The sequence below is a fragment of the Pongo abelii genome, chromosome 11 (assembly GCF_028885655.2).
Source record: "Pongo abelii isolate AG06213 chromosome 11, NHGRI_mPonAbe1-v2.0_pri, whole genome shotgun sequence".
NCBI lineage: Eukaryota > Metazoa > Chordata > Mammalia > Primates > Hominidae > Pongo > Pongo abelii.
This window is the reverse complement of record NC_071996.2, coordinates 122,405,333-122,419,278: the sequence shown is the minus strand read 5'-3', so window position 1 is coordinate 122,419,278 and position 13,946 is coordinate 122,405,333. Positions and strand designations below refer to the sequence as shown.

Here is a 13,946-nt window from a genome sequence, read left to right as displayed (position 1 = left end):
AGCCTCGCAGCCCGTCCATTTCCCTCGCGTGCCGCGTCACCCACCCGGTGAATGCCCGCTGCTGGGGTGGGGAAGGGAGGGGAGCGCGGGAAGACTGCGAGCCCCTGGCAGCCGGGTCCAGAGCTAGGCCGGGTCCAGCCCCCGGGTTCTTCATTCCCTACCCAGGTTGGGCGGGCTGTGGCTCGAAACCGGGGTCTTGAGACGCTGAGCGCGTGGTTCCACCCTTCCTGTCCGCAGCGGCATGAGCAGCGCCTCCGCGCCTGGCCCGGCGCCCGCCAGCCTCACGCTCTGGGACGAGGAGGACTTCCAGGGCCGTCGCTGTCGGCTGCTGAGCGACTGTGCGAACGTCTGCGAGCGCGGAGGCCTGCCCAGGGTGCGCTCGGTCAAGGTGGAAAACGGCGTGTGAGTGATTGCCTGGCCGCGGCTGGGCTGGGTTGAGGGGCGCTGGGCTCCACCGGCCCACGCTCAGAGCCTCAGCCCCCTGTCCTGTGAGCCCTGGAGAGACCTGCCAACATGGGAAACCCCATAGCCTTCCCAAAATTCCCTACCCATCGCAAGATAAATCATGGGAAACTGTATTTTTGTGCTAGCTAAAGAGACACAGGCGAGAAGCGACCCCTCGAGGGTCCCTATGGGACCCCACCGTGAAGGGGTTTCTAGTGTACTTAACATCCTTCCCAGAGTTTTTCTCTGTGCAAAATTAGAAGGCTCTGCACTTGGCTTAACAAAAGAAACCCAATCCCTTTCCTCGGCCCCACCCTGGTCTCCCAGAGCCCAGCTTTTCCCACCCTGCCGCCCCCTACCCCTGCCCCAACTGAGGTCCCAGTTTTTGCTATGATATTCGGGAGGGGTCCTCCAATGTGTCCCTATGCAAAGGCCTAAACCCTTGAGGCAGGAGCACTTGGTCGGGGGATCTTCATAACCAGGAAAACTCTTTCCCAACCTGGGGTCCTTGAGGGGGAAGCCTGGGCGCCTCAAACCCCAGAGAGCAGCAGGTTTCGGACCTTTAGTCCCGAGAGGGGCTGGATTGCCATACAATGGGGGTGTCAGGGGAAGGGTTTGGGGTTGGAGAAAAACATTGTGCTTCTCAGTCTTTTCAATCATGGCCAGCAAGGGGAAGGCAGAGAGGGTGCGGCTGGGGCAGATACCTCCCAGCTCTTCTCCTTTTCCAGTTGGGTGGCCTTTGAGTACCCCGACTTCCAGGGACAGCAGTTCATTCTGGAAAAGGGAGACTATCCTCGCTGGAGCGCCTGGAGTGGCAGCAGCAGCCACAATAGCAACCAGCTGCTGTCCTTCCGGCCAGTGCTCTGCGCGGTGAGCACAGCCCACTTCTCCTCCTCTGCCTCCTAGCTCCAGGCCCTGGCCTCACCGTGGCGCCTAGAAAGGCTGTTCAAGCCCTGCATGGGGGGTGTGTAAATAAACTCCCAGATGGGTGGTAGTAGCATTATTTCTCAGCATCAGAAGGGTGTCTCCAAGAAAGTTGGGATTGTGGGCGTAGGCCCGGAGTCCAGAAATCATCACCACGGACAGCGCTGAGGCCATCCCAGTCCTGAGCGCCCAGGGTTTCCCCACATTCAATCGTCCACACGTGTGAGTGAGTGCCTCTGTCGTCACACAGCCATGTGAGGTCAGGGTGGCTGCTGTTGGCCCCATACACTGGTGTGGAAATGGGGCTCAAAGGGACAAAGTGGCTTGCCCAGGGTCACTGAAAAGAGTCAGTCTCAGTGTGTGTTTGTGTGTGTGTTATTGTGTATGTGAGGGTGTTGGTAATGAATCAAATACACCGCAAGAGAGGACCTCATTTTCCATTTGTGCCGACCTGGTTACTGGTAGGGCTGGGAAGTGGAGAGCAGAGGACCCAGCCCAGGCCAGCCCAGTTCTTCTGTTCCAAGAGGCTGAAGAACCCTGCAGTGGGAAGGCCGGAGCCAAGATGCAATCAGTATTGATGCCCTGACATGTCTATTCTGATTCTGCCATCCAGTACCTCTTAGCTGGGCACTAATCTGTGAGAGGCTGTGCGGAGGGGCTGGACAGGGGATTGGGTAGTTAGTCAATGAGGCCCTCAGGGAACTGTCTTGGTGAATGGGACAGATTTCTCCAAGGACCTCTGATTTTGCTCCTGCAAAATGGGCCCACGTCACAAGATGCTCTGTAGTCCTGACCTGAAAGGGTCTCTGGAAATCCTATCCCCCCAATCACCTCCTTATCTCAAAGCCATGGGAGGGGCCAGGTTCGGGGGAGCCTCTGAGTGATCCCTTTCCCAGACTGCCAGGGAGCGGATGGGGTGAGCTCTGGGAGTGCCTGTGGGTCCTAGACAGCTGCACAGCTTGTGTGGGGCAGTGTGTGGGGGAAGTGAGGCAGAGGATGTATCTGTTAACCCTTTGGAAGCCCTGATATTTCTGTCCTGACCTTGCTGTGCCTCAGAACCACAATGACAGTCGTGTGACACTGTTTGAGAGGGACAGCTTCCAAGGCTGCAAGTTTGACCTCGTTGATGACTACCCATCCCTGCCCTCCATGGGCTGGGCCAGCAAGGATGTGGGTTCCCTCAGAGTCAGCTCCGGAGCGTGAGTCCTGGAACTGGAACCAGGGAGACAGAAGAGCAGGGAAGCAATGGGGACCAAGGAAGAGGGTGGAGAAAAGCGATATGGGGAGGGTGCTAAGAGAGATATTGGGGACTTGGAGGCAAGGGGAGGTGAGATGATGAAGTCAGACTGGAAGGGAGGAAATGAGGAGGTCCTAGGAGAATGGAGGGCAGCGGACAATATGGGCACAGATGAAGGGCTGGAGAACATGAGGGGATGGAGGCGATAGGGGGTGGATATAGAAGACTGGACGAGAACGGTGATAGGAAGACTGGAAGCAGTGGGCAGGGGAGGGAGAGAGCCACGTAGGGAAAGTTGAAGCAATGATTTTGGGGCTGGGGGTTGGGAGCTACAAAAGGAGGGCTGCTAGTGGAGAACATAGGGTGGGGGTGGGGGCAGAGCTTACTCCCCGCCCCTGTACCCTCACTGGCCTAGGTGGGTGGCCTACCAGTACCCAGGTTACCGAGGCTACCAGTACGTGTTGGAGCGGGACCAGCACAGCGGACAGTTCCGTACTTACAGTGAGTTCGGCACACAGGCCCACACTGGGCAGCTGCAGTCCATCCGGAGAGTCCAGCACTAGGCTCCATGGCCCCAGACACCTTCCCTGAGGACACTCAATAAAGGTTCCTGAATCTTCCTGCCCCTCTTGCCTCCTTGGTGTCCTGCTTTGTGATCTCCATCCTCATCTTTCTGAAGGTCCCTCTCTGCCAAGCTGACCCTCCCCACAGGCTCTAGAATCCTTGGCTACCAAGTGTAAGCTGGCTGAGGTTGTGTGTGGGTAGGCTCTGGTGGGGCTGACAGCAAAGTGCTGGTAAGAATCTTAGCAATTCTGGCTGGGCACGGTGGCTCATTCCTGTAATCCCAGCACTTTGGGAGGCCAAGGCAGGTGGCTCACAAGGTCAAGAGATTGAGACCATCCTGGTCAACATGGTGAAACCCCGTCTCTACTAAAAATACAAAAATTACCTGGGTGTGGTGGTGCACACCTGTAATCCCAGCTACTTGGGAGGCTGAGGCAGGAGAATTGCTTGAACTTGTGAGGCGGAGGCTGCAGTGAGCCGAGATGGTGCCACTGCACTGCAGCCTGGTGACAGAGCAAGACTCTGGAAAAAAAAACAAAAACAAACAAACAAACAAACAAACAAAAAAACCACCTTAGCAATTCTGTTAAATGGTACCAGTCCCAAACCTCTCCTTGGTAAGGTTCACCACTATGGGCCCGGGGTACTGCTAGCTCAGATGGCACCTTTGCCATCTTGTGGGTGGGGTGGACACACCCCCACAGCAGAGCTCATAGCTGGATTGCAGCTTCCACACATCCCCTGGCCCAGGCACCATCATGCGGGGCAGAACTTCCTTACCATGCACTGAAGTTCTGGGCTTCCTCTGTAAGCCCAGAGCATTTTCAACCTTTATCTTCACCCAGTTCCCTGCCCAATCAGGGAAGCCTGAGCCTCCTGCCATTGTCCCCTTTCCTCCATTCGCAGGAGGGGAGTTAGTGGGAAACCCCACTGCTTCCCAGGGCCTTCGAAGGGGAGACTTCCACCCTCTGAGCCCAGCCCCCAGACCCTTTGAACAATGACAATCCCTTGCAGTGGTGTTGAACTCCAGCATTTACAAAGCATCTTCATATCCCCCCTCTCAGCTGCTCCATACCACCCCCTCTTCACTCTTCCTTTCCCTCCCTACAATTCAGAAAACTGGTGAGCTGTAGAAGTCACCCCTCAGTTGCTGAGCCTGGATTCTGGGCAAGTGGCAGGTGCCCACAGGCATGGCAGGGCTGAGTATGGCGGCAGCCATTAGAGCCCCTGGCACTAGAATGTGTTTTTTCCCAGTTCTCTCTTCAGTCCAGTTGGTGATGCCCCCCGACTCCCACACAGACAGAGCCTCTCAAGATTCTTGGGACTCCCCTCATCCTGTCCTTCAGGGATTCTTGTGTTTTCAAGTCCCCAGTGGACCTATCAGTGGGGAAGCGTGGCTCTGATTATTGCCCCAGGCCAGGCAGGGCAGGACAATGCCAGGGAGCGTCAGACTTGGGCCTGAAATCCCCAGAGGTTCAGCTGTGCAAAGTCAGGCAGCTGCTCCTTTGGGAAGAGCTCTGGACCATAAGTCAGAACACCTGGGATCCAATTCCCTCACCTTGTAAACTGGGGCTATTGACCGCTGTCCTGCCTGTCTCACAGGGGCTGTTGGGAGGATTCCATGAGAAACCCCTGCAAATGTTTGTGGTGTTATGGAAAAGCACTGGGGTAGTCAATGTAGGGACCTCCTTCCCCTACCTCCCCACTGTGGATCCTAGGGTTGGGTCAGGGGACCAAGGGAGTGAGCTTTGGGTAGGGTATAAATTTTGCTTTACACTCGAATGGGCTCTAGAGTCCATGGCCCTTGTTGCATTCAATCCTCCTAATACTCTCCAATTTCATTTTACCAAACTGGGGGTCCAAGGAGAAGCTTTGATGACATGACCCACTTAATTGGTGACAAAACCAGGATTTGAACACAGAGTTCTTGGCCCTAAATCCAGGCTGTTAGGTGGAGGCTGAACTGAGCTATGGCTAAAAGCCACAGGCCTCAGCAGAGCCCCAAACTTCTGTAGGCCCCAGAGGAACCTGGGGTTCCTGGCTGGTCATGGGCACCTCCCCATCCCCTTGTGGAATGGCAATATTTACAATAGCTACATGTTTAGAATATGTTCTAAGCCCTTCACATGTGTTATCTCATATAAACCTCATCATTCTGTATGGCAGGTACTATCATACCATTTTATTTTTATTTATTTTTATTTTTATTTTGAGACGGAGTCTCGCTCTGTTGACCAGGATGGAGTGCGTTGGCACCATCTCAGCTCTTTGCAACCTCCGCCTCCCGGGTTCAAGCAATTCTTCCGCATCAGCCCCCGAGTAGCTGGGATTACAGGCACTTGCCATCATGCCAGGCTAATTTTTGTATTTTTGTAGAGATGGGGTTTCACTATGCTGGCCAGGCTGGTCTTGAACTCCTGACCTCAGGTGATCCACCCTCCTTGGCCTCCCAAAGTGCTGGGATTACAGGCATGAGCCACTGCGCTGGCCCATACCCATTTTACAAATGAGGAGATGCAAGTACAGTACAGAGGTTATGTTACTTCCCCCAAAGTCACATAGCCAGGAAATGGCAGAGTCAGGAGTTGAAAGTAGAACCCAGACAAACTGGCTTCAGAGCCCAGCAGGCCACTTCCCCACTGCTTGCTTTGGGGAGCAGGCAATGAGCAAAGGGAGATCTAGAATCTGCCCTTGACTGAGCTGCTCTCCCTACAGGGGTAGCTGTGGTTGCTGGGAAGAATCAGCAAGATGGCTTCAGGAACTAGAAGTGTGACTCTGAACTGGGCTCAGGTCTCTGGGTCTCCATTTCCCCATCTGTGCAATGCAGAAGTCAGGGGAGCTAATATTTGCTGCAGCCTTTGCCAGCATGGACCTTCTAGGTTTTCTGGACTTAGAGGTCATGTTCTGCTCCCTACATCCATCTACAGCTAAGGAGTGGGGGTCGCAGAGGCCAGTCTAAGCTCGAATGCTTTCACCTTCTGGTCCTCCGTTCATTCTGGGCAGGCTGGCCATCTGCAGAACCACATGGGACCAGCACTCAGCAGGGTAGGAAGGGGATGAAGGGGAAACTGCCAAGGACTCTGCTGTTGGCTTCCCTAGCTGTACTTGCAGCAGGAGGGGATGGAGAAGATCAAGACTCAGGTGAATGGAGATGACTGCCCCCCATCCACACATTTCCTGGTGCTCCACCCCCTCAGCAAATGACTTCTGGGTAAGACTGAGGCATAAAGCCTGTACTGTTGATCCTTGCCCAGCTCACAGCTGGGATATTTGGGTAGACCTCTCTAGGACCCTCTCCTTTACACCTTAGCCTCCCACTGAGAGCATTAAGTGGTCGAATTTTGATGTCTCCCAGCTTTCCCAGCTCTTACCTCCTGCCCCTGGCTATTTTCTGTTCTTACCTCCTGCTCCTTGTTTTCTGTCCATAGTGGGTGGGGGAAGCAGAAAGAGGAATGAGAAGGAGAGGGATTGGGATCTTGACCCCACCTTCAAGGCCCTCCCCTTCTGCGGAGCCCTGAGTTTGGTTCACAGGGAACATTCCAACCTCTAGTCTTTGCTCCCACCAGATTCCAAGTCCACATCCTGAAGGCTTCATCCCTGTCCCACTAGGATCCTCCCAGGTCCTGGGATCCCTCATTTTTCTCTCCACACTCTGCCTCCCACTCTTCTCCCTGGCCCTTTGCACTCTCCACGAGCAAAGATGAACACTCCAGAAGTTGCAGCAAATGAGGGTGAACCTGGGCCCTGTAGAACCCCAGAAGTAGGAGTTTCCAGCCATCCTCAATCAGGCACCCCAGGATCAGGCACTTAGCAGGAGACCTGCCCATTCCCAGGCCTCCTCCACCCCTGGGCTCAAGCAGTGAGAGAGGACTTTGAGAATACCAGTTTTGATAGTAGCTATTCCATACTGCAAGGCTGCAGAAGGTGGGCTTCTGAGCTGGAGCCTCATCTTCAGCCAGCATCCTCCTTAGCCTGCCTCTCCAGAGCCAGGAAGCCCCATAGGTACCCAGAGAGACTCTAGGCCACTTGGGAACCACATCAACGTCTTTGCATGAGTTAGAAATAGGAATCCTTTTCTTGGAGTAGATTTCAGCCTTGTACAGTGCACGACCCTGTCTTAACCCCTCCACCTCTCCAGCCTGGTTCAGGGATAGCCAGAATGGGAGTAGTGGTGAGGGTGGGTGGCAGACTGGGAGGACAGGGGATGGGGAAGGGTGGGAGCGGAATAGTTGTACAGGGAAGTAGCAGGAGGCTCAGGAACCCATCAGGGAAAGCCAGGACAGATTCTCAACATCTTTAGAGGCCTTCAGCAGTCCAGGCCACTACTAATTTGTGGGGACTGAATGAATGAGAAAAGGAAGGGAGGGAGAAGGATGAGAGGGAGGGAGAAGGATGAGAGGGAGGGAGAAGGATGAGAGGGAGAGAGAAGGCTGGAGGGGAGATGAGAGTCGGAGAGAAAAGCCTAGAATAGCCAGTAAAGAAAGACCTAGAAGGGGGTGGGGAGGACGGAAGAGGGGGCCACCCATCATAAGTTGCCAGGAGAGATGGCCCAGCACCCTCAAGCACCAGGCCTGAGGCTTGGGGGCCCTAGAAAGGCAGGAAACGGGCCAAAGCAAGAAGGAGACAGGGAAGGGGTTCGGGTCTCTAGGGAAGAGCAGAGAGTGGGAGAAGAGGAGGAGGGAGCGGGGGTGCGGGCAGAGATAAAGGGAGCAACGGCTGCAGGGCCGGGAGCGCAGCGACAGGCGAGAGGGAGGGAAGCGGAAATTTAAAAGTGAAGATGCAGATAACGCAGCCTGGAGACGGGAACCCGGGTGGGGATAGAGGGAGGGAGGGGGAGGAGAGTGAGCGGCGAGTGGAGCGGGAGCCGACTGGAAGAAGGGCACTAGGGAGGGGGCTGTGGCTGCTGGGGTCCGAGGTGGGGCCGGGTACACCAGCCCCATCACTGTTTGCAGAGAGTCAGGGAGGCGGAAAAGACACGCGCTCTAGGCCCCCATCAGGGCGCATGGCCCGGGCCCATCCCCCGCGCGTCTCCCCGGCTGCGGGACGCGGGGGGCTGCCGGGTGCGCTTGGCTGTGGCGCGGCGCGTTGGAGACTTTATTGCGATGGGACGATAAGAGGGGCGGGGGCGGGGTCCTGGGGGCCGAGGCGGCAGCGCTTTAATTAAAACGGAAATTGCGGCCCCTGGCCGCGCGGGGGCCGGAGGGTTCCAAGCGGCCCCTTAGCTGGAAGCGTTTCTCCAGGACCCTCCCCAACCCCCGCCACGCCCGGGCTGCCCCCTCCCGCCAGGCCCTGCTGGACCCGGCGCCGTCTTCTCCTCCTTGTCACCCGCGGTCGCTTCGGGCGGGGATCGGTGCCACCGAGCGCAAAGCCTGCCTCGCCCCCCTTCCCCGTCCCCCCCATCTCCCACCGCCCAGTCCCCGGCGGCGATGAGACAGAGCGGCGCCTCCCAGCCCCTGCTGATCAACATGTACCTGCCAGGTACCAGGGACCAGCCGGAGGCTGGTGGCACCGAAACCTGGGGCGGGATGTCTAGGCTCAGGCATGGGAAGAGAGTGCTGGGGTCCAGGGGAAGGAGAAGTGTCCGGAGATTCGGGTTGCATGGAGGGCCGATTGTAATTTAGGGCACTGGGGAGACCTAAAGGCAGATAGAGAGCTCTGGGTTTCAGTGCAGGGTCTAGAGGAGTTGAAATGAGCAGATTGGGAGCCTGGGGGCCAAGAGCTGGGACTCAGGGACCCGAAAGAGCCTGAGAGGGGAAGCAGGGGTCTCTGGCGTGGTGGAGTACTCTGTGGCCGAGCCGTACCAGAAGGCTGTGGTCCGCGGGCGTGGCCCCTGCGCTCTCACGGCTCCTCACCTTCCTGCTACGAGCTTCGGGCCGGCCCTCCAGGCGCCCTCCTCTTCTCTCCCCGCGCTCCAGCTCGGCTGGCGCAGTTCCCCGCTCGGCTTTATAAGGCTCCAGCCGGCCCCTTCGGAAAGCGGATTTCCTTTTTCCTGGACGCGTTTCCTGACTTGGGCTCTATGGAGGGGCTCCGCGCAGCGCGCCTGGACCAGGCTCCGGGAGGAGGAGCCGGGTGGCCCGGGCCCCCAGCCTCGCGCCTGGGGACCACAACACCCCCCTTGAGCCTTGGCCCGGGGCCCTTTTGTCAAGCCCACAACTTCCGCCCGGGATTCGCCTGATTCTTTCCTTCTGCTGCTTGCAGATCCCGTCGGAGACGGTCTCTTCAAGGAAGGGAAGAACCCGAGCTGGGGGCCGCTGAGCCCCGCGGTTCAGAAAGGTGAGATGGCTGGCGCGCTGTGCGGCGGAGGCGAGATTGGTTGGGGTCAGGGCATAGGCGGACAGTAGGTGGGAGCAGCGTGGACCCAGGGTTCACACTGAAGCTCCGAGTCCTGGCCTGGTTGTGGGGAGGCCTTGGGAAGACATTCACTTGGTTTTTGGCTCCTGCATCTCCTGAGCACCAGGAAAAGAGTTGCAGGCCAAGGCAGATGGAGAGGATCCCAGCCCCAGGCCCTTTTGCTGCTGTGTATGGTTTTCCAGGCTTTGGGGCAGGGGCTGGGACACTTAGGGTCCTTTCCCTGCTGGTAGTAGGAGCTCAAGGCCGCAGCATCAGCCGGCAATGGAACCGGGGGAATTACTCCCCAAACACAGCGGGCTTCCCAATCACTAGACCCTGGCTACTGCCACCTGCTTCATCCTCCCGCGCTGACTCACGCCGGCTGATCTCTGCCGGCCAAGTCTGCCAGACGATTGCAATTGATTCCCAGGTTCACCACCAGCGCTCCACGGGTAGTCGCTAAATTAGCCTTTTGACGGCTGGCTCTTCAAGCAGCGTCTCCCCACAGTCCCCATCTCGGTCGTTACCCTAGATCTCACCAAGAGACAGAAACCACAAAAACGAGGTTGGCGACTGTTTTATCCAGAAGGAAACTATACCCAACGGGAACGGGCATCCAAGCCGCTGAGGTTGCTCCGCCTTTGGTGCCAGGTGCACCTTTGTACCCAAACCTTCCCTTGCTTCTGACCCTAAAACTTAACTCTGAGGACCAGAAACCAGGAAGCTCTTTGCTGAGCTGGCTTGAAGGGATTGGGATTGAAATTATGGGGGAGGGTAGCGTCTGGATTCTAAGCCAGTGGCTGAAAAAGGAAGAGGGGTTCACCAGACTATATTTGAGGCAGTAAGCAGACCACTTTGAGGAAAATCCGTTTTATTCTAAAAGGGAGTGGCGGTAATTGTATCGGGATTTTTCTCTGCCTGTCTGCTTGAGGCTCCAAGGCAGGGGAGCAGGAATTCTGGGACCCCACTCTCTAACCACTCGCATATCCTGGAAAAACCTCCTTGCTGCCTCCTGCAACCGAATTCGGAGGGAGATCACACAAAGACAGGAGGAGGTTGGTAGCCAAGCACAACAGCTGCTCGGTCCTTTCCCCTCCTCAGAGTTGTTCATCAGGCCCCGAGAACGATGGCACCTTCGTAGGCAGGGAATCCCGCCTGTTCCGAAAATAGGAGGCCAAATTCTTAGGGCCAGCGCAGAGGCCTGCGCACCCGAAGGTGGCTGGGATAGTGAGCCCATGAGAGCTTGCCCCTCCCGTCACGTATAGGGGGCCACTGTTCCTACTCCTGTCGGATGTGGTGTCCCAAGGAAGCCAGCCACCACTCCACCTCAGGAGTAGCCTGTCCAACTACGTCTTTGGGGACTCGGGACTAGATGGGTCTTGTCCAGCAGTGGTTGGGGTCGTCCTGCTGCACGCCTGTCCCTTCCCACCTCTGGATGTGGTCCAGCTGGGATGGGGCAGTCCAATCATTCTGCCCAAGGCCGCCCTGTACGGTTGTGCGGCTTTTCCCTAAATAAGGGAGCCCGGCTGAGATGGCGAGTGACGGCGGGTATCTGTCCTTGCTCGCCTTGGAAAGCCAAGTGCCTTGGTGCGCCGCTGCGCTCACGTGGGGGAGGCAATGCTTCCCCTTCCCCCCAACCCCCAAGTTCCACAAAACCGTGCATCCGGAAAGCTACGTGCTCTTCAGTGGAAGCCGCATTTCCATTGTGCAAAAGCGCGGTAAAGGCTACATACCACTCTGCTGATCAGCCCCTCCCGGGCTGGCGGCTCCTGCCGAACGCAGCTGGACAGTTTGACTTGCACTTTTCCTCCCCCAGTGCCGGTTCCTGCCGGGGTGGGTCGGTTTCCCGCCAGCATTCTTACCCAGTTCCCGCCTCCCCGCTCCCGCCTGTGGCTGACCGCCCCCCTCCCCACAGGCAGCGGACAGATCCAGCTGTGGCAGTTTCTGCTGGAGCTGCTGGCTGACCGCGCGAACGCCGGCTGCATCGCGTGGGAGGGCGGTCACGGCGAGTTCAAGCTCACGGACCCGGACGAGGTGGCGCGGCGGTGGGGCGAGCGCAAGAGCAAGCCCAACATGAACTACGACAAGCTGAGCCGCGCCCTGCGCTACTACTACGACAAGAACATCATGAGCAAGGTGCATGGCAAGCGCTACGCCTACCGCTTCGACTTCCAGGGCCTGGCGCAGGCCTGCCAGCCGCCGCCCGCGCACGCCCATGCCGCAGCCGCAGCTGCTGCCGCCGCCGCCGCCGCCGCCCAAGACGGCGCGCTCTACAAGCTGCCCGCCGGCCTCGCCCCGCTGCCCTTCCCCGGCCTCTCCAAACTCAACCTCATGGCCGCCTCGGCCGGGGTCGCGCCTGCCGGCTTCTCCTACTGGCCGGGCCCGGGCCCCGCCGCCACCGCTGCAGCCGCCACTGCCGCGCTCTACCCCAGTCCCAGCTTGCAGCCCCCGCCAGGGCCCTTCGGGGCCGTGGCCGCAGCCTCTCACTTGGGGGGCCATTACCACTAGACGGGGCGGTCGGGTGCCTGCGGCCTCGCCCTCACGCCCAGAGTCTCACCCGATCCCATCTGCATCCCGGGGAGGGGCCCGGGAGCTTCCGTCAACCGTCCTCTAATCCAGAGTTTACTCCACCTGCCGCACTTAGCAGGGGGACGGGACCGGAGCTCCTCAATCCTTGTCTGATACTAGATTTGCTCCCGTCCCACCCCGCAGTCCCCTGAGGAGGGCGATGTGAGCCCTCTTTCACTTTTTTTCTTCTCGGTCTCCAGGTCCCGGAGGGGATTTGTGGACCTCTGTTGTCTCCCCACCACTCCGGTGCATTTCCGCCTGGCTCCTAGAAGCCCCATTCAATATCACTTCTCTTTAACGAGTGCCAAATCTTTTCCCACTTTTGCTCTTCCCCGAGGAACTGCTCCCACCTCAACACGTGGAGGCCTCTCACGGTCCTCCTTCCTGGGACCTGAGCAGGTTTGGTGAAAGCCACCGTCCTCCGTGACACACGGCCCCCTTCCTCCTGTCCCCACACTCGCAGGAGGGCCCAGTGTGTTTCTTACCCTTTCAGCCCCATTAAAGCTCCTGAGCTCTCCGCTTCCTCCTCTCTCTCTGTTCTTTGCTGCGCCAGAACCCGTGGTTAGGGGAAAGCAGGGAGATGCTCATCTCGGGCCAGAGCAGAGAACTGCCAAGAAAGAGGTCCCGAGAAGGAGGGTGGCGCGGGCTTGGGCGCCGCCCGCAGGGAGCAAGAGGCCTGAATGGTGAGCTCAGCCCGAGGGAGCCGCCTTGCCTCATACCCACCCTGCCAGGCGACCCCAGCTCGCCTCACTCCCTTCCCGTTGCCCTTCATCCCACTCTATCCCTACTTCCGTCCCAGCAGACACCCGCACCCCACCCTCCCCATCTCACTCACCCTTCCACCCACCCCTCACCCCACCCCATCCCAATAGGCACCCAACCCCCACCCCCACCCCACCCAACCCTCCCCATCTCACCCACCCTTCCACCCGCCCCTCACCCCACCCCATCCTAACAGGCACCCACATCACATCTTCCCCCTCTCACCCATCCTTCCACCCTCCCCTCACCCCATCTTATCCCAATAGGCACCCGCTCCCCACCCCCTCATCTCACCCATCCTTCCACCCGCCCCTCACCCCACCCCATCCTAACAGGCACCCACATCACATCTTCCCCCTCTCGCCCATCCTTTCACCCGCCCCTCACCTCATCCCAACCTTCATCCCCTCCTGGCTGAGCTTCAGCCCACCTCAGCCTTCCCTCAGCCACTTTATTTCATCCCCTTCCCCAACCACTCTCCCCTCCTCATCCTACTCTCACTTAGACTTTCTCTCCCTATCCCTCACAAACCGTCCCCTCCCCCCAACATCTGTCGCCGTCTTTCTTCTGCTTGGCCTCCTCATTTGTAGAAGAAGGGGTCTGTCTCCCGCCCGGCTCCTGCGCTCGCGGCTCGAAGCCTCCCCTCCGAGTCTAGCTGCCGCACCTCCTTCTCGCGGGCGGTGCGCGCCCTCTGCTGGTCGGAGGAGGGTACGCCGGGGAGAGCTTTGTACCAAAGCCGGGGAGGATTTTGTGCGCCGCGCAGTGCAAACCGCAAGTGCCTGGCCAGACTGAGGACTGCAGCACCCAGTCGTCTCCAGGTCTCCTTTGGCCTTCAGAGAGGAGGGTGAAAAGGGGAACTCTGCATCCCACATCTGACCTCTGGAAGCCTGGGAAGCGGGTCGAGTGGATTATTCTCCTGGCTGGGCCCCTTTCCTCACCACCTAGAGGCCCTTCTGAATACTGCGCCCTCCCACCAGGGCCACTGCCCTTAAGTTCTATTCTTACCTTTTCCAAAACCTGTTGGCAGGAAAGCTGCCTTAAACGCCTTCCCTTAGAGGAAAACAACACTGGGGAAAGTGCCTAAAGGGACAGTCCCCAGCCTCAAGGCAACTGCTCC

At 58.3% G+C, this 13,946-nt stretch overlaps 2 protein-coding genes across 2 annotated transcripts; both read left to right on the top strand.

Annotated features, from left to right (window-relative positions):
* CRYBA2 (crystallin beta A2) lies at positions 1–3,230 on the top strand. Its single transcript, XM_054549052.1, has 4 exons — positions 1–402; positions 1,173–1,314; positions 2,425–2,567; positions 3,021–3,230. Exons 1-4 carry the CDS (start codon positions 242–244, stop codon positions 3,166–3,168), a joined length of 594 nt encoding a protein of 197 aa, XP_054405027.1. The 5' UTR covers positions 1–241; the 3' UTR covers positions 3,169–3,230.
* Positions 3,231–8,486: 5,256 nt separating this feature from the next.
* Positions 8,487–12,584, top strand: FEV (FEV transcription factor, ETS family member). Its single transcript, XM_024243650.2, has 3 exons — positions 8,487–8,647; positions 9,368–9,442; positions 11,415–12,584. Exons 1-3 carry the CDS (start codon positions 8,596–8,598, stop codon positions 12,005–12,007), a joined length of 720 nt encoding a protein of 239 aa, XP_024099418.2. The 5' UTR covers positions 8,487–8,595; the 3' UTR covers positions 12,008–12,584.
* The last annotated feature ends 1,362 nt before the right edge of the window (positions 12,585–13,946 follow it).